We start from the raw sequence: 19,080 nt of genomic DNA on the forward strand, positions 1-19,080 counted from the left end.
TGCTCTTGGGTTCCCCTGTTCCACTCCGCGTAACACAAATAGACAGAGCTATGGATACAAGGACTGACAATCCATGATATAAACATTATCATTTTAAACATTTGTTATGCTATATTGTGTTTGTTTACATTTGCAATAACTAAAGTTATGTTATGTGAAAATAGGTTGTTGAAAACCAATTGAAATGGACAATTAAAGAACAAAACCAATCATACTTTGTTCACCCGTACAACTTTTCCTCTTTATTTATTTGAATTGATAGACCTCAGTGTATATCAATTATTTTACATACCCGTTGTATGGAATAAAAAGTTACGATCAAATAGAAGTTCATTTGCACCTATAATAAATATTTTGTAGTGTTTTTGCTCTGGTGAATCATTGGCAGTGAATTAAATCCGTTTTACATCAATGACTGATGAAATGTATGGTAAGCTGTTGATTATCTTGTAAGTAGATTTCTTCACAATCAAACACGCAAACGAGGAAACTGACAAATGTGTGTGACTTTGGACTTTGAAGCGTTACAGATTGCCCAGATAGAAATGTAAAGGTAATTCCCGATTGAGCCGACATATGCAGAGTTTTACCGTGAAAACAGTCCCCGCTAACATGGCAACTTTGCCTTTTGATTTAAATCACTTGGTATGGATTGGAAAGCACCCTTGATGAATTAATCATATTTGGAGGTTAGCATCCCACTGCTGTTGGGGCTAGGGGGCAGCATTTTCACTTTTGGATGAAAGGCATGCCCAGAGAAAACTGCCTCTTACTCTTTCCCAGATAGGAATATATGCATATTATTATTACTGGTGGATAGAAAACACTCTGAGGTTTCTAAAACTGTTTGAATTATGTCTGTGAGTATAACAGAACTCATATGGCAGACAAAAACCTGAGAAGAAATCCAAACAGGAAGTGAGAACTCGATTTTGAAAACAGTGCCATTTGATGACCGTTTTCGATATGGATGTGCATGCACTTCCTAGGGCTTCCACAAGATGTCACCGTCTTTAGATTCTGGTTGTATGATTCTACTATAAAGGAGGGGCTCATAATAGCTCTTTGAGTGAGTGGTCTGGCAGAAAGCCTCGGTCTCATTGCGCGCCGTCACGGGAGAGTGTCGTTCCTGTGCTTTTCTTCAGACAATGAAATTCTCCGGTTGGAACCTTATTTCTGATTCATGTTTGAAACATCCTAAATATTGATTGAATACATCATTTGACTTGTTTCTACGACCTGTAACGGAACTTTTTGAGTTTTTGTCTGGAGGAAATGCTCGTGCTTTTTGAGGATTGAATGCTGGGCTGAACAAGCTAACAACAAGTGATTTTTGGAACTTTATGGAACAAATCAGTAATTTATTGTCGAACTGGGATTCCTGGAACTGCCTTGGGATGAAGATATTCAAAGGTAAGTGAATATTTTGTGGTTTTTTGTAGCTTCTGTTGACGCCAAAATGTCGGCTATTTCTTTGGGTTCTGAGCGCCGTTCTCAGATTATTATTTTTCCGTAAAGTTTAAAAAAAAATCTGACACAGCGGTTGCATAGAGGATACGTTTATCTTTAATTCTGTGAATAACACTTGCATCTTTTATCAATATTTATTGTGAGTATTTCTGCAAAATCACCGGATGTTTTGGAATCAAAACATTACTTCACATAACGCACCAATGTAAACTGAGATTTTTTTTATATATATATATATATGCACATTATCGAACAAAACACACAATACATGTATAACATGATGTCCTATGAGTGTCATCTGATGGAGATAATCAAAGGTTAGTTATTCATTTGATCTATATTTATACTTTTGTGACTGCAAAAAATCGCTGTGTGTGTTTTTGAATCCAACATAAATATATGTTGTGTTTTCGCTGTAAAACATTTTAAAAATCGGACATGATGGGTAGATTAACAAGATGTTTATCTTTCATTTGCTGTATTGGACTTGTTAATGTGTGAAAGTTAAATATTTCTAAATAATATTTTTTTCAGCTGAATGGGAGGGGGTGTTCCCTTGCGCCCCCCTAGCCCCAACAGGTTAAACTTTCTTAAAATCTATTTGATTGGGGTTCAGAGCTAGGTACTCATTTACATAGCTTTTATTAATGGATCTATGGAAAATGCCATTATTACAATCAGAAAAAATGAAGTAGATGCTTTTCCAATTGGATCTGGAGGATTCGCTCGACCTTATTAATGGCTTCCTCACGCGTAAAAGTGCTGGAATTATGAGGGAATTAAGTCAAGTTCAGAACACTGCTTATCTGTAGACACACCTCCGCCACACCTTTATCTCTTAGCTCTCCACCCAGAACAAATAGCAGGTGGATAGCATGCTATTCAGACCCAGTGCTAGGATAACTGAGGTGACTGAGGGTGCAGTTGAAATTGGTGAGGGGGGCACAATTATGGGTGGTTCCTGCATTGGAATTATATTGAATTTGGCTTATATCATGCTATACCACAATACATATACAGTTCAAATGCTTAGACTCCAAGACCATTGAGTGCTTTGAAGTGAGATGTTGGCGCGAAATCTGTAGCCTATCTCCGCTGCACTGTATCAGCACAATGAACAGCGCCTTACACACTAAAACAAAGTCACTTTGGTATAGGCTACAAGATAGATAAGGTAATTCACCTATTACAGACAGTCTATATGAATGCAGCCATACACACAGCTGTTTTATGAAAATAATCCCGACTAAACGCTGAAAGTAGTAGCCCAGTTATAGCAGTCTGGTTTACTGGCTTGCCTCTAAAGCTAAGCAGAGTTGGTCCTGGTTGGTCCCTGGATGGGAGACCAGATGCTGCTGGAAGTGGTGTTGGAGGGCCAGTAGGAGACATTATTTCCTCTGGTCCCCCCAAAAAGTATCAGTTTGGCCCTCATACAATCATGGCCACCTAATCATCCCCAGCTTCCAATTGGTTCATTGGTCCCTCCTCCAATCCCCTGTAAATATTCCCAAGGTTGTTGCTGTACATGAGATTGTGTTATCAGTTTACTTACCTGGTAAAATAAGGGTTAAAATATATATACTGTACAAAAATACAAACACGTGTTCCCATGTTTTATGAGCTGAAATAAAAGATCCCAGAAATGTTTCTTATGCACATAAAGCTTATCTCTCTCAAATGTTGTGCACAAATTTGTTTACATCCCTGTTAGTGAGCATATCTCCTTTGCCAAGAATCCACCTGACAGGTATGGCACAACAATATGCTGATTAAACATCATTACACAGGTGCACCTTGTGCTGTGGACAATAAAAGGCCACTAAAATGTGCAGTTTTGTCTCACAACACAATGCCACAGATGTCTCAAGTTTTGAGGGAGTGTGGAATTGGCTTGCTGACTGTAGGTATGTCCACCAGAGCTGATGGCAGAGAAATTAATGTTAATGTCTCTACCATAAGCTGCCTCCAACGTTGTTTTAGAGAATTGGATAGTACGTCCAACCGGCTTCACAACCACAGACCATGTGTAACCACGCCAGTCCAGGACCTCCACATCCGGTTGGTTCACCTGCGTGACAGTCTGAGACCAGCCAGACCGTCTGAGACCAGTCACCCGGACAACTGATGAAACTGTGGGTTCGCACAACTGAAGAATGTCTGCACAAACCTTTAGAAACCGTTTCAGGGAAGCTCATCTGCGTGCTTTTCATCCTCACAAGGGCCTTGACCTGACGGCAGTCCCCAATGCATGCTTTTAGAAGGCGAACTGACAATTCCACTATTGTTGTTCACAGCACACACATCAGCGTGTCCCCTTATCTCATTACCAGCTGATTATCAGCTGTTGTTAAACACACGTGAGTCTGGAAAGACACTTCTCTTCCTCAAAGTGTGCAGCAAATTTGACTAGATGAAAAACTGAAATGAGTATAAAACAATATTGTCTATTATATTGACAAGATATTTGAGTGCCTGTCTCTAACAATGGAAATACATGTCTACAAAGATGTCAGGCTGGCGAGAAGTGGTGACATCAGGTGGGAACATTTTAGCCAATGAGAGAGCAGACAAACATTCTATTTTCGTATACGTAAAATGACTACTATTTAGAATGCAGATCTGGGTATTCAGACACGGCTACTCACTCATACATGAAAATAAATGATGGAATACAAAAGCGACGTGGTACAAAAACATGTTTTTATAATTCTTTATTGTTTTCATATGAAACAAATCAACTCTTTCCACTGTCTTTGAAGTGTCTTTTCATAAATTTCGTACATTCATATAATGTTAATTTGAAAGAAAACATCTTTGAACTTGGCACTTAGAAAACAACCAGAAGGAATTATCACCTTAATTTAGAACAAATTTTACAAAGCCATTCAAACAGTATTTTTTTGTATAATTTTGTATCTGTTTTTTAAACCCAACTTAAAAAATTGAGAATATTCAAAATACAGTTTTTTTTTCCCTCACCTCTTTTTGTCCTTACTTACAAATATGTACATGAAAGTCATTTTCCTAATTCTGTTTTCCTCCATTTTTCTTCAGCGAAAAATAAAATAAAATGCCAGACATTTATATTTTCTCTCGCCTGTGACGATTGATCCTTTAGCCTATAGCTCACCACAGTCAACATGAATCCTGATCTCGTCCACATTCTGTTTGGGCCCATATTTTCAGAAATGGGTCCACACATTGTTGACCAGATTTCCTGGTCCCTCACTGTATGCAAAATATTTAACAAAAGCATATTTCCAAATAATATATATATTTTTATACACATACAGTATTGATGCCAAAAGTCAATGATTTCAGAGGGTTGTGTAATGATGACTTAAACGTTTTCACTGTCCAGATTCGTCTACACTTGTAACATAGCCATCTGCTCACAATCAGAACACAAAACATCTTTCCATTATCTACACCTGTCAAAAAATGTGGGCACAATCAGAATGTGGAGGAAAAAAGATGCATGTTAGAACCTAGTATAAATGGAGCTTGAGTGTCTGTGATTGCGCTGAGGCTGAGTAGTCAGATTGAAGTCCCATGGCTTACATCAATGGCTTCTGGAATGGTTCTTCCAGGCCCTGATTGGTATGACTTTGGCATTGGTGTCTTGACAGGGCTCTGTTGGCAGAGCCCCCCGTTGGGCGCCCTGTGTTTGCAGCGGATAGCGGGCATGGTGGCGCTGCTGAGGGGTAGGGGGAGGGTTCTGCCAGTGCCCCTGCCAAGTGTCCTTCCTGCTCCTTGTCCCTCCTGGAGGAAAGTGGTCACAGAGACCGACTCCCTGTGATGGCCCAGGTAGTGGTCCCGTGAAGGCAGGCCTTCCAGGGACTGGCTGGGCTGCATGCTGCTGATGTCCAGGGCAGAGATCTCGATAGATTGACCCGGCAGCTGCTTGTGCACCATGTCCTCGTCCAGGAGGCTGTTCAAACGCTTGTGGACCTGCTCTAGATTCACCTCTTTGTCCTGGAGAGAGAGAGTGAGAGAGAGTGGAGGAGAGAGAAAGGGAGAAAGATACAGAGACAAAGGTTATTCGGGAGGAGAAGTGCAAGAAATGTGAAAAAGGGGGGGGTAAAGAAAGGTATGAAGGAGAAAGAAGCTGTGATGAGCAATTGTTTGATTTAACATGGTTAATTCTCCACAATGTCTACATTACATTTCCTATTGGAAAAATATGGAATTTGAATCTAACATAAAACCCACTTCAACACTACGCTGCAATCACAAGCTGGAAAATTCAAGCATAATGGTGGTGAGACATTACCTTACAACAAAAAACTAAATGATTTCATCTGAAATGTGTTATTTTAAGCATGTATCCACAATTACAATGAACTATTACCAGAAAGTCTCTTCCTTCAGTACACAGCAAATTTGAAAGTATTAATTTAACACCAGGCATGTTCATTTGAACACTCGTCCAGTGTTTATTTAGGTCCTTTCTCATCAGTGTTAATTTAACACTTTTTGTAATGCTAATATTGAAACTCTAAATGTTAAGATATAACACTTCAGGTGTTGTTCAAATGACCCATGGGAGCGTTTTTTCAACACTCATCCAGTGTTTATATAGGGCCACTCAGTGTTAATTTAACAGGTTTAGTGTTCATATTGATACAGTTGGGAGTGTTAAAATATAACACCTCAGATGTTGTTCAAATGACCCATGGGAGTGTTTTTTCAACACCCCCGGTATTTAGCGGCAACACCTTTCAGTGTTGGGGATCAACTCCAGAGAATGCATCCTGTAGTTGAATTGACACCAGGAAGTGCTAAATATGCACACTAGGAAATAACCATTTTTTGTCTGATTTTCTCCCACTCATAAATCAAGCCTGCAAGTAGAAGGCAAGTTAAAAGAATAAATAAAGGATTCGTTACAAGAGTAGTGACTCTGCTTTGTTTCATTTATTTATGCCACAAACAGTGCATCACAGGCACATTAGAATGAAAGAGGTGCATCACAGGCACATTCAATTTAAATCCGTGCATCACAGACACATTAAAATGAAATCAGTGTATCACAGGCGCATCACAGTCAAAACAGTGCATCACAGGCACATTAAAATTATTTGCAGAGTTGCTATTTAAAACAAGTGGAAGCCCTCAAAAGACTAGGTATGCAATTTTCTTGACAAAGTTGCCAATAATGTCATACAAAGGAACAACATAAAGGCTCTCATCAGCAACATAAGCACTTAGAAGGATAAAAGGATTATACAATTTCAGATCATCAACATTGACAGCAACACTATCAAACACATCTAATGCATGGTAATGTTCACTGAAATTATCAGTATGCAACTTGTCCAGCAATAGGTATACAATATAGTCAACCACAAAGGTCTGGGATTTCATGCTCCATCTTACTGCAAACTAACAGTCCCTGTCTGTACTCTGTGCCAACCATCTTAACCCAGCTGGTAAAGTAAATGGCTTTCTGCATAGTGACCTGAAGTGACGATGCCAACTCCTCACCACCAGTAAAAAACTTTCATCGGTCCATACTGTCACACCCTGGCCATAGAGGCTTTTTATTCTCTATTTTGGTTTGGCCAGGGTGTGACTAGGGTGGGCGTTCTGTTCTTTTGTCTATGTTTTTTGTACTTCTTTGTTTTTGGCCGGGTATGGTTTCCAATCATGGACAGCTGTCTGTCGTTGTCTCTGATTGACAACCATACTTAGGTAGCTCTTGTCCACATGGGTTTTGTGGGTAGTTGTTTTCTGTTTTGTGTTTCTGCACCTGACAGGACTGTTTAGTTTTCGTTCCTTCTCTTTGTTATTTTGTTTTGTGTTCAGTTTAAATAAAAATATAATGAACACTTACCACGCTGCGCATTGGTCCACACCTCCCTCAGACACATACTCTGTATGTCACAATGGTGATATCTCCCTGTGATGGCCTATAACAAATTTGTGTTTTTTGGAAAGGGACTTAGTAATGTTCTTGAGGGTGTTTTTAAAGAGTTTGTACTTTTCCTCAAACCTCATGCTCCACATTATGCCATAAAGGACCGATTTATCTAATGCATGCTGGGTAATGTATGCATGCTGGGTAAGTGATGTTAAGGCATTATCGAATGTTTCAGATACACAGTCATGCCCTGGCTAAGAAAAGGGGAAAAAACTGTTGATTATGTGAAGTAAGATGAGCAGTAAATTCCAGTTCTTATTTCCTGGTGGAACATCACCCAAAATCAAGTGAACATTTCTCACAAGACACAGAGATTGAATAGAATTAAGTGCTATGCTATTTCCACTGTTCTCTAGGTTGACTGTAGTTGGACGGTTTTTGTGCTCCAAGTACCCATAGTTAAACGAGTAGATTCTAGAGAGAAGCGCACATTTCGAAATCAAGGGGTTATCCATAGGCATAACTGACAGAAGAGCTTGTTTAATTTGGGAGTGCGGCCCAGTAGTAAGCTCTTCTAAATCACACAATACTGTAGACACGACACCACAAGGAAGCAACTTGTCAATGATGGAGGCACACATATCTTTAGCAAGACTGTAAAACAGCGCCGGTAAGTAAAATGGCACCGGAGCAGAAGGCAGACGTTTTACGTTCCCCCAACCGATTGTTTTTTTGTTAGTCTATCTGTGTTATTTGTAACTTATTGTTTTACTGTACATGATGTTGCCACTACCTACTCTTATGATGGAAAATAACTTCTAGATATCAGGACTGCGATTACTCCCCACGGACTAGCGGAATACTTTTTCTTCTTTCACGACTCTGACGAGCCCGAGGTGGAGGATATACTGCTCCCTCGGGAACAGGCCCCGACCCCAGTGATCTGCGTGAAGAGAAGGCGGAGGGCGGGCTGCCTTCTGAGTAGGATGCGATCGGAAAAAAAACACACCCCTCAATTCTGCTCGCAAACACGCAATCTTTGGACAATAAAATGGACAAGTTACTGGGAAGATTAAACTACCAATGGGACGTTAAAAACTAACATTTTATTCTTCACGGAGTTATGGCTGAACGACAACAATATCAAAATACAGCTGGCTGGTTAAACGATGTACCGGCAGGATAGAACAGCGGCGTCTGGTAAGACAAGGAGGGGCGGTCTATGTATTTTATGCGCAGCTGGTGCACAATATTTAAGGAAGTCTCGAGCTATTGCTCGCCTGAGGTAGAGTTTTTCATGCTAAGCTGCAGACCACATCACCTACCGAGAAAGTTTTCATCTATATTCTTTGTATCTGTTTACATACCACCACAGTCAGAGGTGAGCACTAAGATAGCATTAAATAAAATTTGATTTGATTTGAAATTAGTTGTATTCCACCATAAGCAAACAAGAAAACACTCACCCAGAGGCGGCGCTCCTAGTAGCCGGGGACTTTAATGCAGGGAAACTTAAATCCGTTTGACCTCATTTATAACATGTTAAATGAGCAACCAGAAGGAAAAGAACTCTGGACCACCTTTACTCCACACAGAGATGTATACAAAGCTCTCCCTCGCCCTCCATTTGGAAAATCTGACTATAATTATATCCCCCTGATTCCTGCTTACAAGCAAAAAGTAAAGCAGGAAGCACCAGTGACTAGATCGATAAAAAAAGTGGTCAGATGAAGCAGATGCTAAGCTACAGGACTGTTTTGCTAGCACAGACTGGAATATGTTCCGGGATTCCTCCAATGGCATTGAGGAGTACACCACATCTGTCATTGGCTTCATCAATAAGTGCATTGATGACGTCCCCCCCACAGTGACCGTACGTACATACCCTAACCAGAAACCATGGATTACAGGCAGCATCTGTACTGAGCTAAAGGCTCGAGCTGCTGCTTTCAAGGAGCCGGACTCTAACCCGGAAGCTTGTAAGAAATCTCACTATGTCTTGCGACGAACCATCAAACAGGCAAAGCGTCTATACAGGACTAAGATCGAGTCATACTACACTGGCCCCAACGCTCGCCGGATGTGGCAGGGAAGCACAGACAAAAGCTGCCGAGTGACACAAGCCTAACAGATGAGATAAACTACTTCTATGCTCGCTTCGAGGCAAATAACACTGAAACATGAATGAGAGCACCAGCTGTACCGGAAGACTGTGTGATCATGCTCTCTCCGCAGTCGATGTGAATAAGACCTTTTGACAGGTCAACATTCACAAGGCCACATGGCCAGATGGATTACCAGGACGTGTACTGCGAGGATGCGCTGACCAACTAGCAAGTGTCTTCACTGACATTTTCAACCTCTCCCTGTCCGAGTCTGTAATTCCAACATGTTTCATGCAGACCACCATGGTGCCTGTGCCCAAGAACACTAAGGTAACCTGCCTAAATGACTACCCGACCCGTAGCACTCACGTCTGTAGACAAGAAGTGCTTTGAAAGACTGGTCATGGCTCACATCAACACCATCATCCCAGAAACCTTAGACTCACTCCAAATTGCATACCACCCAAACAGATCCACAGATGATGCAGTCTCTATTGCACTCCACTGCCCTTTCCCACCTGGGCAAAAGGAACACCTATGTGAGAATGCTATTCATTGACTATAGCTCAGCGTTCAACACCATAGTGCCCTCAAAGCTCATCAACAAGCTAAGGACCCTGGGACTAAACACCTCCCTCTGCAACTGGATCCTGTACTTCCTGACCGGCCGCCCCCAGGTGGTAAGGGCAGGTAACAATACATCTGCCACGATGATCCTCGACACAGGACCCCCCCAGGGGTGCGTGCTCAGCCCCCTCCTGTATTCCCTGTTCACTAATGACTGCACGGCCAGAAACGACTCCAACATCATCATAAAATTTGCCGATGACACAACAGCGGTAGGCCTGATCACCGACAACAACGATACAGCCCATAGGGAGTTGGTCAGAGACCTGGCTGTGTGGTGCAAGGACAACAACCTCGGCCTCAACATGATCAAGACAAAGGAGATGATTGTGGACTACAGGAAAAAGAGGACAGAGCACAACGGGGCTACAGTGGAGCAGGTTGAGAACTTCAAGTTCCTTGGTGCCCACATCACCAACAAACAAACATGGTCCAAACACACCATGACAGTTTTGAAGCGGGCATGACAAAACCTACTCCCCCTCAGGAGACTGAAAAGATTTGGCATGGGTCCTCAGATCCTTAAAAGGTTCTACAGCTGCACCATCGAGAGCATCCTGACTGGTTGCACCACTTCCTGGTAAGGCAACTGCTCGGTTTTCGACCACCAGGCACTACAGAGGATAGTGCGAATGGCTCAGTACATCACTGGGGCCAAAGCTTCCAGCCATCCAGGACCTCTATACCCGGCGGTGTCAGAGGAAGGCCCTAAAAATTGTCAAAGACTCCAGCCACCCTAGTCATAGACCATTCTCTCTGCTACCACATGACAAGCGGTACAGGAGCGCCAAATCTAGGTCCAAGAGGCTTCTAAACAGCTTCTACCCCTAAGCCATAAGACTCCTGAACATCTAGTCAAATGGCTACCCAGAATATTCACATTGCCCCTCCCCTCTCCATGCCACTTTCTGTTGTCAAACTATGCATAGTCACTTTAATTAACTCTACCTACATGTACATACTACCTCAACTAACAGATGAGCCCCCGCACATCGACTCTGTACCGGCACCCCCCTGTATATATTGTTATTTTTTTACTGCTCCTCTTTAATTACTTGCTACTTTTATCTCTTATTCTTATCCGCATTTTTTGAAACGACACTGCCGGTTAATGACTCGTAAGTAAGCATTTCACTGTAAGGTCTACACGTGTTGTATTCGGCGACTAATAAACCAATAAAATTTGATTTGAATGTCCATTCTTCTCAAAACAATCACTTTGAGTGTTATCATGTGTGACACCAATGTCACCACCCATTTCTGGAGCTTCTGACTGGACTGGAGAATCGGCAACATGAGAGGGCCCTTCTAAGCTTAATGCATCAAATACTTGACCAATATTCTTATGAATACTATGCAAATGTTTTCAGAAACCTGAGTATGTTGAAAACTGCAGTCTATAAAGCAGCATTCCCCAAGAGAGGATGGCTTTCATTTCAGCAGTAATAAATTCATGAACTTCTTTGAGGAAAAGATCATGATTATTAGAAAGCAAATTGCGGACTCCTCTTTAAATCTGCGTATTCCTTCAAAGCTCAGTTGTCCTGAGTCTTCACAACTCTGCCAGGACCTAGGATCAAGGGAGACACTCAAGTGTTTTAGTACTATATCTCTTGACACAATAATGAAAATAATCATGGCCTCTAAACCTTCAAGCTGCATACCCTGGACCCTATTCCAACGAAACTACTGAAAGAGCTGCTTCCTGTGCTTGGCCCTCCTATGTTGAACATAATAAAAAACTCTCTATCCACCAGATGTTTTTTCTTTATTTAACTAGGCAAGTCAGTTAAGAACAAATTCTTATTTACAGGAACAGTGGGTTTACTGCCTGTTCAGGGGCAGAACGACAGATTTGTACCTTGTCAGCTCGGGGGTTTGAACTTGCAACCTTCCGGATACTAGTCCAACACTCTAACCACTAGGCTACCCTGCCGCCCCGTGTGTACTAAACTCACTAAAAGTGGCAGTAATAAATCCTCCCTTGAAAAAGCCAAACCTTGCACCAGAAAATATAAAAAACTATCGGCCTATATCGAATTTTAGAAAAGGCTGTTGCCTTCCTGAAGACAAACAATGTATACGAAATGCTTCAGTCTTGCTTTAGACCCCATCATAGCACTGACTGCACTTGTGAAGGTGGTAAATGACCTTTTAATGGCATCAGACCGAGGCTTTGCATCTGTCCTCGTGCTCCTAGACCTTAGTGCTGCTTTTGATACCATCGATCACCACATTCTTTTGGAGAGATTGGAAACCCAAATTGGTCTACACGGACAGGTTCTGGCCTGGTTTAGATCTTATCTGTCAGAAAGATATCAGTTTGTCTCTGTGAATGGTTTCTCCTCTGACAAATCAACTGTAAATTTCGGTGTTCCTCAAGGTTCCGTTTTAGGACCACTATTGTTTTCACTATATATTTTACCTCTTGGGGATGTCGTTCGAAAACATAATGTTAACTTTCACTGCTATGTGGATGACACACAACTGTACATTTCAATGAAACATGGTGAAGCCCCAAAATAGCCCTTGCTAGAAGCCTGTGTTTCAGACATAAGGAAGTGGATGGCTGCAAACGTTCTACTTTTAAACTCGGACAAAACAGAGATGCTTGTTCTAGGTCCCAAGAAACATAGAGATCTTCTGTTGAATCTGACAATTAATCTTAATGGTTGTACAGTCGTCTCAAATAAAACTGTGAAGGACCTCGGCGTGACTCTGGACCCTGATCTCTCTTTTGACGAACATATCAAGACTGTTTCGAGGACAGCTTTTTTCAACTACGTAACATTGCAAAAATCTGAAACTTTCTGTCCAAAAATCATGCAGAAAAATTAATCCATGCTTTTGTTACTTCTAGGTTAGACTACTGCAATGCTCTGCTTTATGGCTACACGGATAAAGCACTAAATAAACTTCAGTTAGTGCTAAATACGGCTGCTAGAATCCTGACTAGAACCAAAAAATATGATCATATTACTCCAGTGCTAGCCTCCCTACACTGGCTTCCTGTCAAGGCAAGGGCTGATTTCAAGGTTTTACTGCTAACCTACAAAGCATTACATGGGCTTGCTCCTAAATATCTCTCTGATTTGGTCCTGCCGTACATACCTACACGTACGCTACGGTCACAAGACGCAGGCCTCCTAATTGTCCCTAGAATTTCTAAGCAAACAGTTGGAGGCAGGGCTTTCTCCTATAGAGGTCCGTTTTATGGAATGGTCTGCCTACCCATGTGAGAGACACAAACTCGGTCTTAACCTTTAACTCTTTACTGAAGACGCATCTCTTCAGTGGGTCATATGATTGAGTGTAGTCTGGCCCAGGAGTGTGTAGGTCAACGGAAAGGCTCTGGAGCAACAAACCGCCCTTGCTGTATCTGCCTGGCCGGTTCCCCTCTTTCCACTGGGATTCTCTGCCTCTATCCCTATTACAGGGGCTGAGTCACTGGCTTACTGGTGCTATTTCATGCCGTCCCTAGGAGGGGTCACTTGAGTGAGTTGAGTCACTGATGTGATCTTCCTGTCTGGGTTGGCGCCCCACCTTGGGTTGTGTCGTGGCGGAGATATTTGCGGGCTATACTTGGCCTTGTCTCAGGATGGTAAGTTGGTGGTTGAAGATATCCCTCTAGTGGTGTGGGGCTGTGCTTTGGCAAAGTGGGTGGGGTTATATCCTTCCTGTTTGGCCCTGTTCGGGGGTATCATCGGATGGGGCCACAGTGTCTCCTGACACATCCCGTCTCAGCCTCCAGTATTTATGCTGCAGTAGTTGATGTGTCAGGGGGCTAGGGTCCGCCTGTTATATCTGGAGTACTTCTCCTGTCTTATCCGGTGTCCTGTGTGAATATAAGTATGCTCTCTCTAATTCTGTCTTTCTTTCTCTCTCTCTCGGAGGACCTGAGCCCGAGGACCAAGCCTCAGGACTACCTGGCATGATGACTCCTTGCTGTCCCCAGTCCACCTGGCCGCGCTGCTGCTCCAGTTTCAGCTGATCTGCATGTGATTATTATTATTTGACCATGCTGGTCATTTATGACATTTGAACATGTTCTGTTATAATCTCCACCTGGCACAGCCAGAAGAGGACTGGCCACCCCTCATAGCCTGGTTCCTCTCTAGGTTTCTTCCTAGGTTTTGGCGTTTCTAGGGAGTTTTTCCTAGCCACCGTGCTTCTACACCTGCATTGCTTGCTGTTTGGGGTTTTAGGCTGGGTTCCTGTACAGCACTTTGAGATATAAGCTTATGTACAAAGGGCTATATTAATACATTTGATATAACCATCCTGAGCACAGATCAGTCTGAACTTGGTGGAGTGATAGAAGCTATTCTCAAGTGAAATATCAATGACTGGCTGTTTATGTGCAACAAAGCACCGTAGTATACATTTATATAGTTAAGACGTTTTGTCCACAACTATCACGCTAGGGGTCTCTCTTGTTTTGTCTACATCAATGTTGTAGATGGTTGTCTGCACAAATGTATATAAGTTGACAAGCGCATCAACATACATCAGGTTAAAGACAAAGTGGGCTTTTGAACAGTTCAAACGCACACAGACCACTAGCTGCCTGGCAGTGAACAAGCCTCTTGTCCACCCCAATGTAGTAGTTGTCAATCTTGCTCTGTCTTCTTCTGACGGCAAGGAGGTATGGCTGTTGACCATGGCTCACATCAAGATGGTCTTCAATGCTGCAGCATGACTGCAAAACACAAATGGTATTTTTTAAGTCACTCTCCACATGTTAAGATAATGAAGAGACAATTCAAAAAATAAATTACACAACAATTACTGTATCATCTTATGAAAGTTCAATAGTTTGCCCACAGCATCACTGGCACTGATCTTGGTCCTCTTCCTTCCTGCTGGTGGTAGGAGGAGATGAAGCAGCAGCAGCATGGAGGACATATCATTGACCCAGTCTGAGCACAAGAAAAGGCAAACATCCCAAATCACCTAAAACAATATCGCTGAGTTTGATACATTGCTTTAACCATGAGATAATCCACTTACTGGTTTCGCTGTCATTCTCTGGCAGTTTTCAGCAGGCGACACAAATCGGTGGTCGTTGTCGGGATTTTGCCAATTTGATGACTTTCGGCTTCAATACAGTGTCCAACTTTTCAATGAATTTAGAGGTTGTTTCATTGTCAAACATCAGCAAAACGTCCTGATTTACCTAAAACAAAGTGGATCAACTCAACTTCAACTTCTAATATGTCTTACCCACCAGGTCTACTAGTCAGGGCATATCGGACCATCTATTAAGACAAGAGAAGAGTTCAACAAGACAAGAGTTCAACAATTTTGGGTTGTTTTATGCTGTCGGTATCTCCATGAAGACCAAACAGAGAAATGGGATTATCAACATCCAATATCAGTTATGGCTAAATCTCCTGAGGTTGTTTTGACCTTTTTAGATAGCCTTTCTGGAGATCTCAGGTCTAAATCACTTGAAGAGAGGGATAATGTGTCTATGCACGAAGTAGATGTTAGACAGCCGGCAGGAAAAGGTCTGAGCACAAACAATGGATCAAATCAATCAATCTATACATTCATGTTACTTGAAAACATTATGTGAGACTGTAGAAAGATTGTGAGGCACAGGTCTGGACTGGCCTCAATCAGGTCCAGCAGGACATCCTCCTCCACCTCCTTTTGTGAATCATCAATAAAGTGTATTTGTGCTGAAGGGGGCAGTCCAAACCTATTTTGGACTACAAAAAAGAGAGACTAATCAGAATACAGGGAGATAAGCCACCTAGGGGCAACAATAATGGGTCTGACCCAAATCAAGCCCAAGTGTTCAATTTCAGAAAATACATTTGACAGTTCATATATTCACCTTGATTAATGAAATCTCTGATTAATGAAACCAGGCTGCAACTTCATAAACTTCTTGCATTTTTGGTATTGGACCTTCACCAACATGTTACTCTGCACTCCTGCAAAATGTGATTACATACAATGTCATATTTAAGTTAAATGTGGTTGCAAACATTTTATGGTAAAGCTTTACATATCACACAAAATGCCCCCTTATACAGTCTCCCCTTTGTCTTCCCTGCAGTGGATCAACCTTTTGTTCCAAATGCCACATTAATGATGGAACAGTTTTCTACCTGTCTGCGGATCTGGGGCGTAGCAAGGCAATATTCCAGTGAAATCAACCATCCAAACTAACTAGCTATCTAACTAGCTACAAACAGTTACCACCACCACTCAAATATATTGGAAGGTTAAACTGGCCAATACATTTCAAGCTGTATTGGCATGAACACAATGTCTGATCTGTGATTAACAACACACACCATAGACATGTTCATCTAAATGGCTGAGGAAGACCCTACCACGTCTGGCCATGTGTGCTAGCTAGCCAACGTTAGCACTAAGTTACGGTTGTGGTCGGTGTTGTAGGTAGCTATATAGCTAAACATTCTTAGTTATATGCGTTTTGAAGAACAAATTAGTAGATATTAGCTATTTTGTAACCTTTACTTCTTGGCTAGCTACATGCTGTACCAAACAAGGCTCAAATTGATCACACTCGGTCACAACCCAATCTAATCGTTTGCTAATATTAGCGAACTAATGAAGTTGAGATAAAGTTCCCGCTAACATTTAGCTAGATAGCTAATTAATCTAATGCTATCATTAACTAACCATGTTAGCTAGCTAGCAACCTTCTAAATCTAAAGTTCACTGATGTAGCTATTATCTATAAACAAAGATCTCGACCATTCACTTAGACGACATAACAAGTTTGGCCACCAGCTAACTATTTAAAAATATTTTAAAACTTGAACATATTACTTACCTTACACTACTGCACAATTCCATCTGCCGTTGAACCATAGGCAATTAGATGCACAGGAAGGTTCAAGTTAAAATTGGAAGCTCAATCAACACTGCTCACTGCCACCGCCCAACCTCTGTACAGTAACTCTCACCTGGGAGTTATATTAGTACAGAGGGTGTACAAACAACTCTTAAATCAACACCTCTTAACACAGCTAATGTACAGTGCCTTGCGAAAGTATTCGGCCCCCTTGAACTTTGCGAACTTTTGCCACATTTCAGGCTTCAAACATAAAGATATAAAACTGTATTTTTTTGTGAAGAATCAACAACAAGTGTGACACAATCATGAAGTGGAACGACATTTATTGGATATTTCAAACTTTTTTAACAAATCAAAAACTGAAAAATTGGCGTGCAAAATTATTCAGCCCCCTTAAGTTAATACTTTGTAGCGCCACCTTTTGCTGCGATTACAGCTGTAAGTCGCTTGGGATATGTCTCTATCAGTTTTACACATCGAGAGACTGAAATTTTTTCCCATTCCTCCTTGCAAAACAGCTCGAGCTCAGTGAGGTTGGATGGAGAGCATTTGTGAACAGCAGTTTTCAGTTCTTTCCACAGATTCTCGATTGGATTCAGGTCTGGACTTTGACTTGGCCATTCTAACACCTGGATATGTTTATTTTTGAACCATTTCATTGTAGATTTTGCTTTATGTTTTGGATCATTGTCTTGTTGGAAGACAAATCTCCGTCCCAGTCTCAGGTCTTTTGCAGACTCCATCAGGTTTTCTTCTAGAATGGTCCTGTATTTGGCTCCATCCATCTTCCCATCAATTTTAACCTCTTCCCTGTCCCTGCTGAAGAAAAGCAGGCCCAAACCATGATGCTGCCACCACTATGTTTGACAGTGGGGATAGTGTGGTCAGGGTGATGAGCTGTGTTGCTTTTACGCCAAACATAAGGTTTTGCATTGTTGCCAAAAAGTTCAATGTTGGTTTCATCTGACCAGAGCACCTTCTTCCACATGTTTGGTGTGTCTCCCAGGTGGCTTGTGGCAAACTTTAAACAACACTTTTTATGGATATCTTTAAGAAATGGCTTTCTTCTTGCCACTCTTCCATAAAGGCCAGATTTGTGCAATATACGACTGATTGTTGTCCTATGGACAGAGTCTCCCACCTCAGCTGTAGATCTCTGCAGTTCATCCAGAGTGATCATGGGCCTCTTGGCTGCATCTCTGATCAGTCTTCTCCTTGTATGAGCTGAAAGTTTAGAGGGATGGCCAGGTCTTGGTAGATTTGCAGTGGTCTGATACTCCTTCCATTTCAATATTATCGCTTGCACAATGCTCCTTGGGATGTTTAAAGCTTGGGAAATCTTTTTGTATCCAAATCCGGCTTTAAACTTCTTCACAACAGTATCTCGGACGTGCCTGGTGTGTTCCTTGTTCTTCATGATGCTCTCTGCGCTTTTAACGGACCTCTAAGACTATCACAGTGCAGGTGCATTTATACGGAGACTTGATTACACACAGGTGGATTGTATTTATCATCATTAGTCATTTAGGTCAACATTGGATCATTCAGAGATCCTCACTGAACTTCTGGAGAGAGTTTGCTGCACTGAAAGTAAAGGGGCTGAAAAATTTTGCACGCCCAATTTTTCAGTTTTTGATTTGTTAAAAAAGTTTGAAATATCCAATAAATGTCGTTCCACTTCATGATTGTGTCCCACTTGTTGTTGATTCTTCACAAAAAAATACAGTTTTATATCTTTATGTTTGAAGCCTGAAATGTGGCAAAAGGTCGCAAAGTTCAATGTGGGCGAATACTTTCGCAAGGCACTGTAACACCAAGAGAATGAACACTTGTTAACACTGGCCAATTTGCTGTGTAGAATGCCTTTCTTCAAATAAATGTTTCTTGGACAACAGATGCTGTACCTGTAGCACACGACTGCATGAAAAGAATCACGTCCTTATAGACCGACTGGTTGAGATGGGTATACAATGTCAATGCATCACACGTTGTGGGACAAGATAGACACGATGAAGGAGACAAAGACCTAAAACCATTTAAAGAAATCATTTTTTGAAAGTCTATATTTTTGGTCGTTCACTACTCCAAATGTTGCAATTTGGAGTTGAGGAGCAACCAAAAGTGCCAAAAGAAATGTTATGGATAATAGGATCGTGCAGAAAAATCTAGTGCACCGG

At 41.7% G+C, this 19,080-nt stretch overlaps 1 protein-coding gene across 2 annotated transcripts in view; it reads right to left on the reverse strand.

Annotated features, from left to right (window-relative positions):
• Positions 1-4,172: 4,172 nt before the first annotated feature.
• LOC135512297 (glutamate receptor ionotropic, delta-1-like) overlaps positions 4,173-19,080 on the reverse strand; it is a 467,441-nt gene continuing 452,533 nt past the window's right edge. For both annotated transcript variants that reach the window (XM_064934181.1, XM_064934183.1), the window contains one exon: positions 4,173-5,445. In XM_064934181.1, coding sequence (XP_064790253.1) covers positions 5,008-5,445 — 438 coding nt within the window. In that variant the 3' untranslated portion in view covers positions 4,173-5,007. The remainder of the gene's footprint in view (positions 5,446-19,080) is intronic.

Source organism: Oncorhynchus masou, chromosome 24 (genome assembly GCF_036934945.1).
Source record: "Oncorhynchus masou masou isolate Uvic2021 chromosome 24, UVic_Omas_1.1, whole genome shotgun sequence".
NCBI lineage: Eukaryota > Metazoa > Chordata > Actinopteri > Salmoniformes > Salmonidae > Oncorhynchus > Oncorhynchus masou.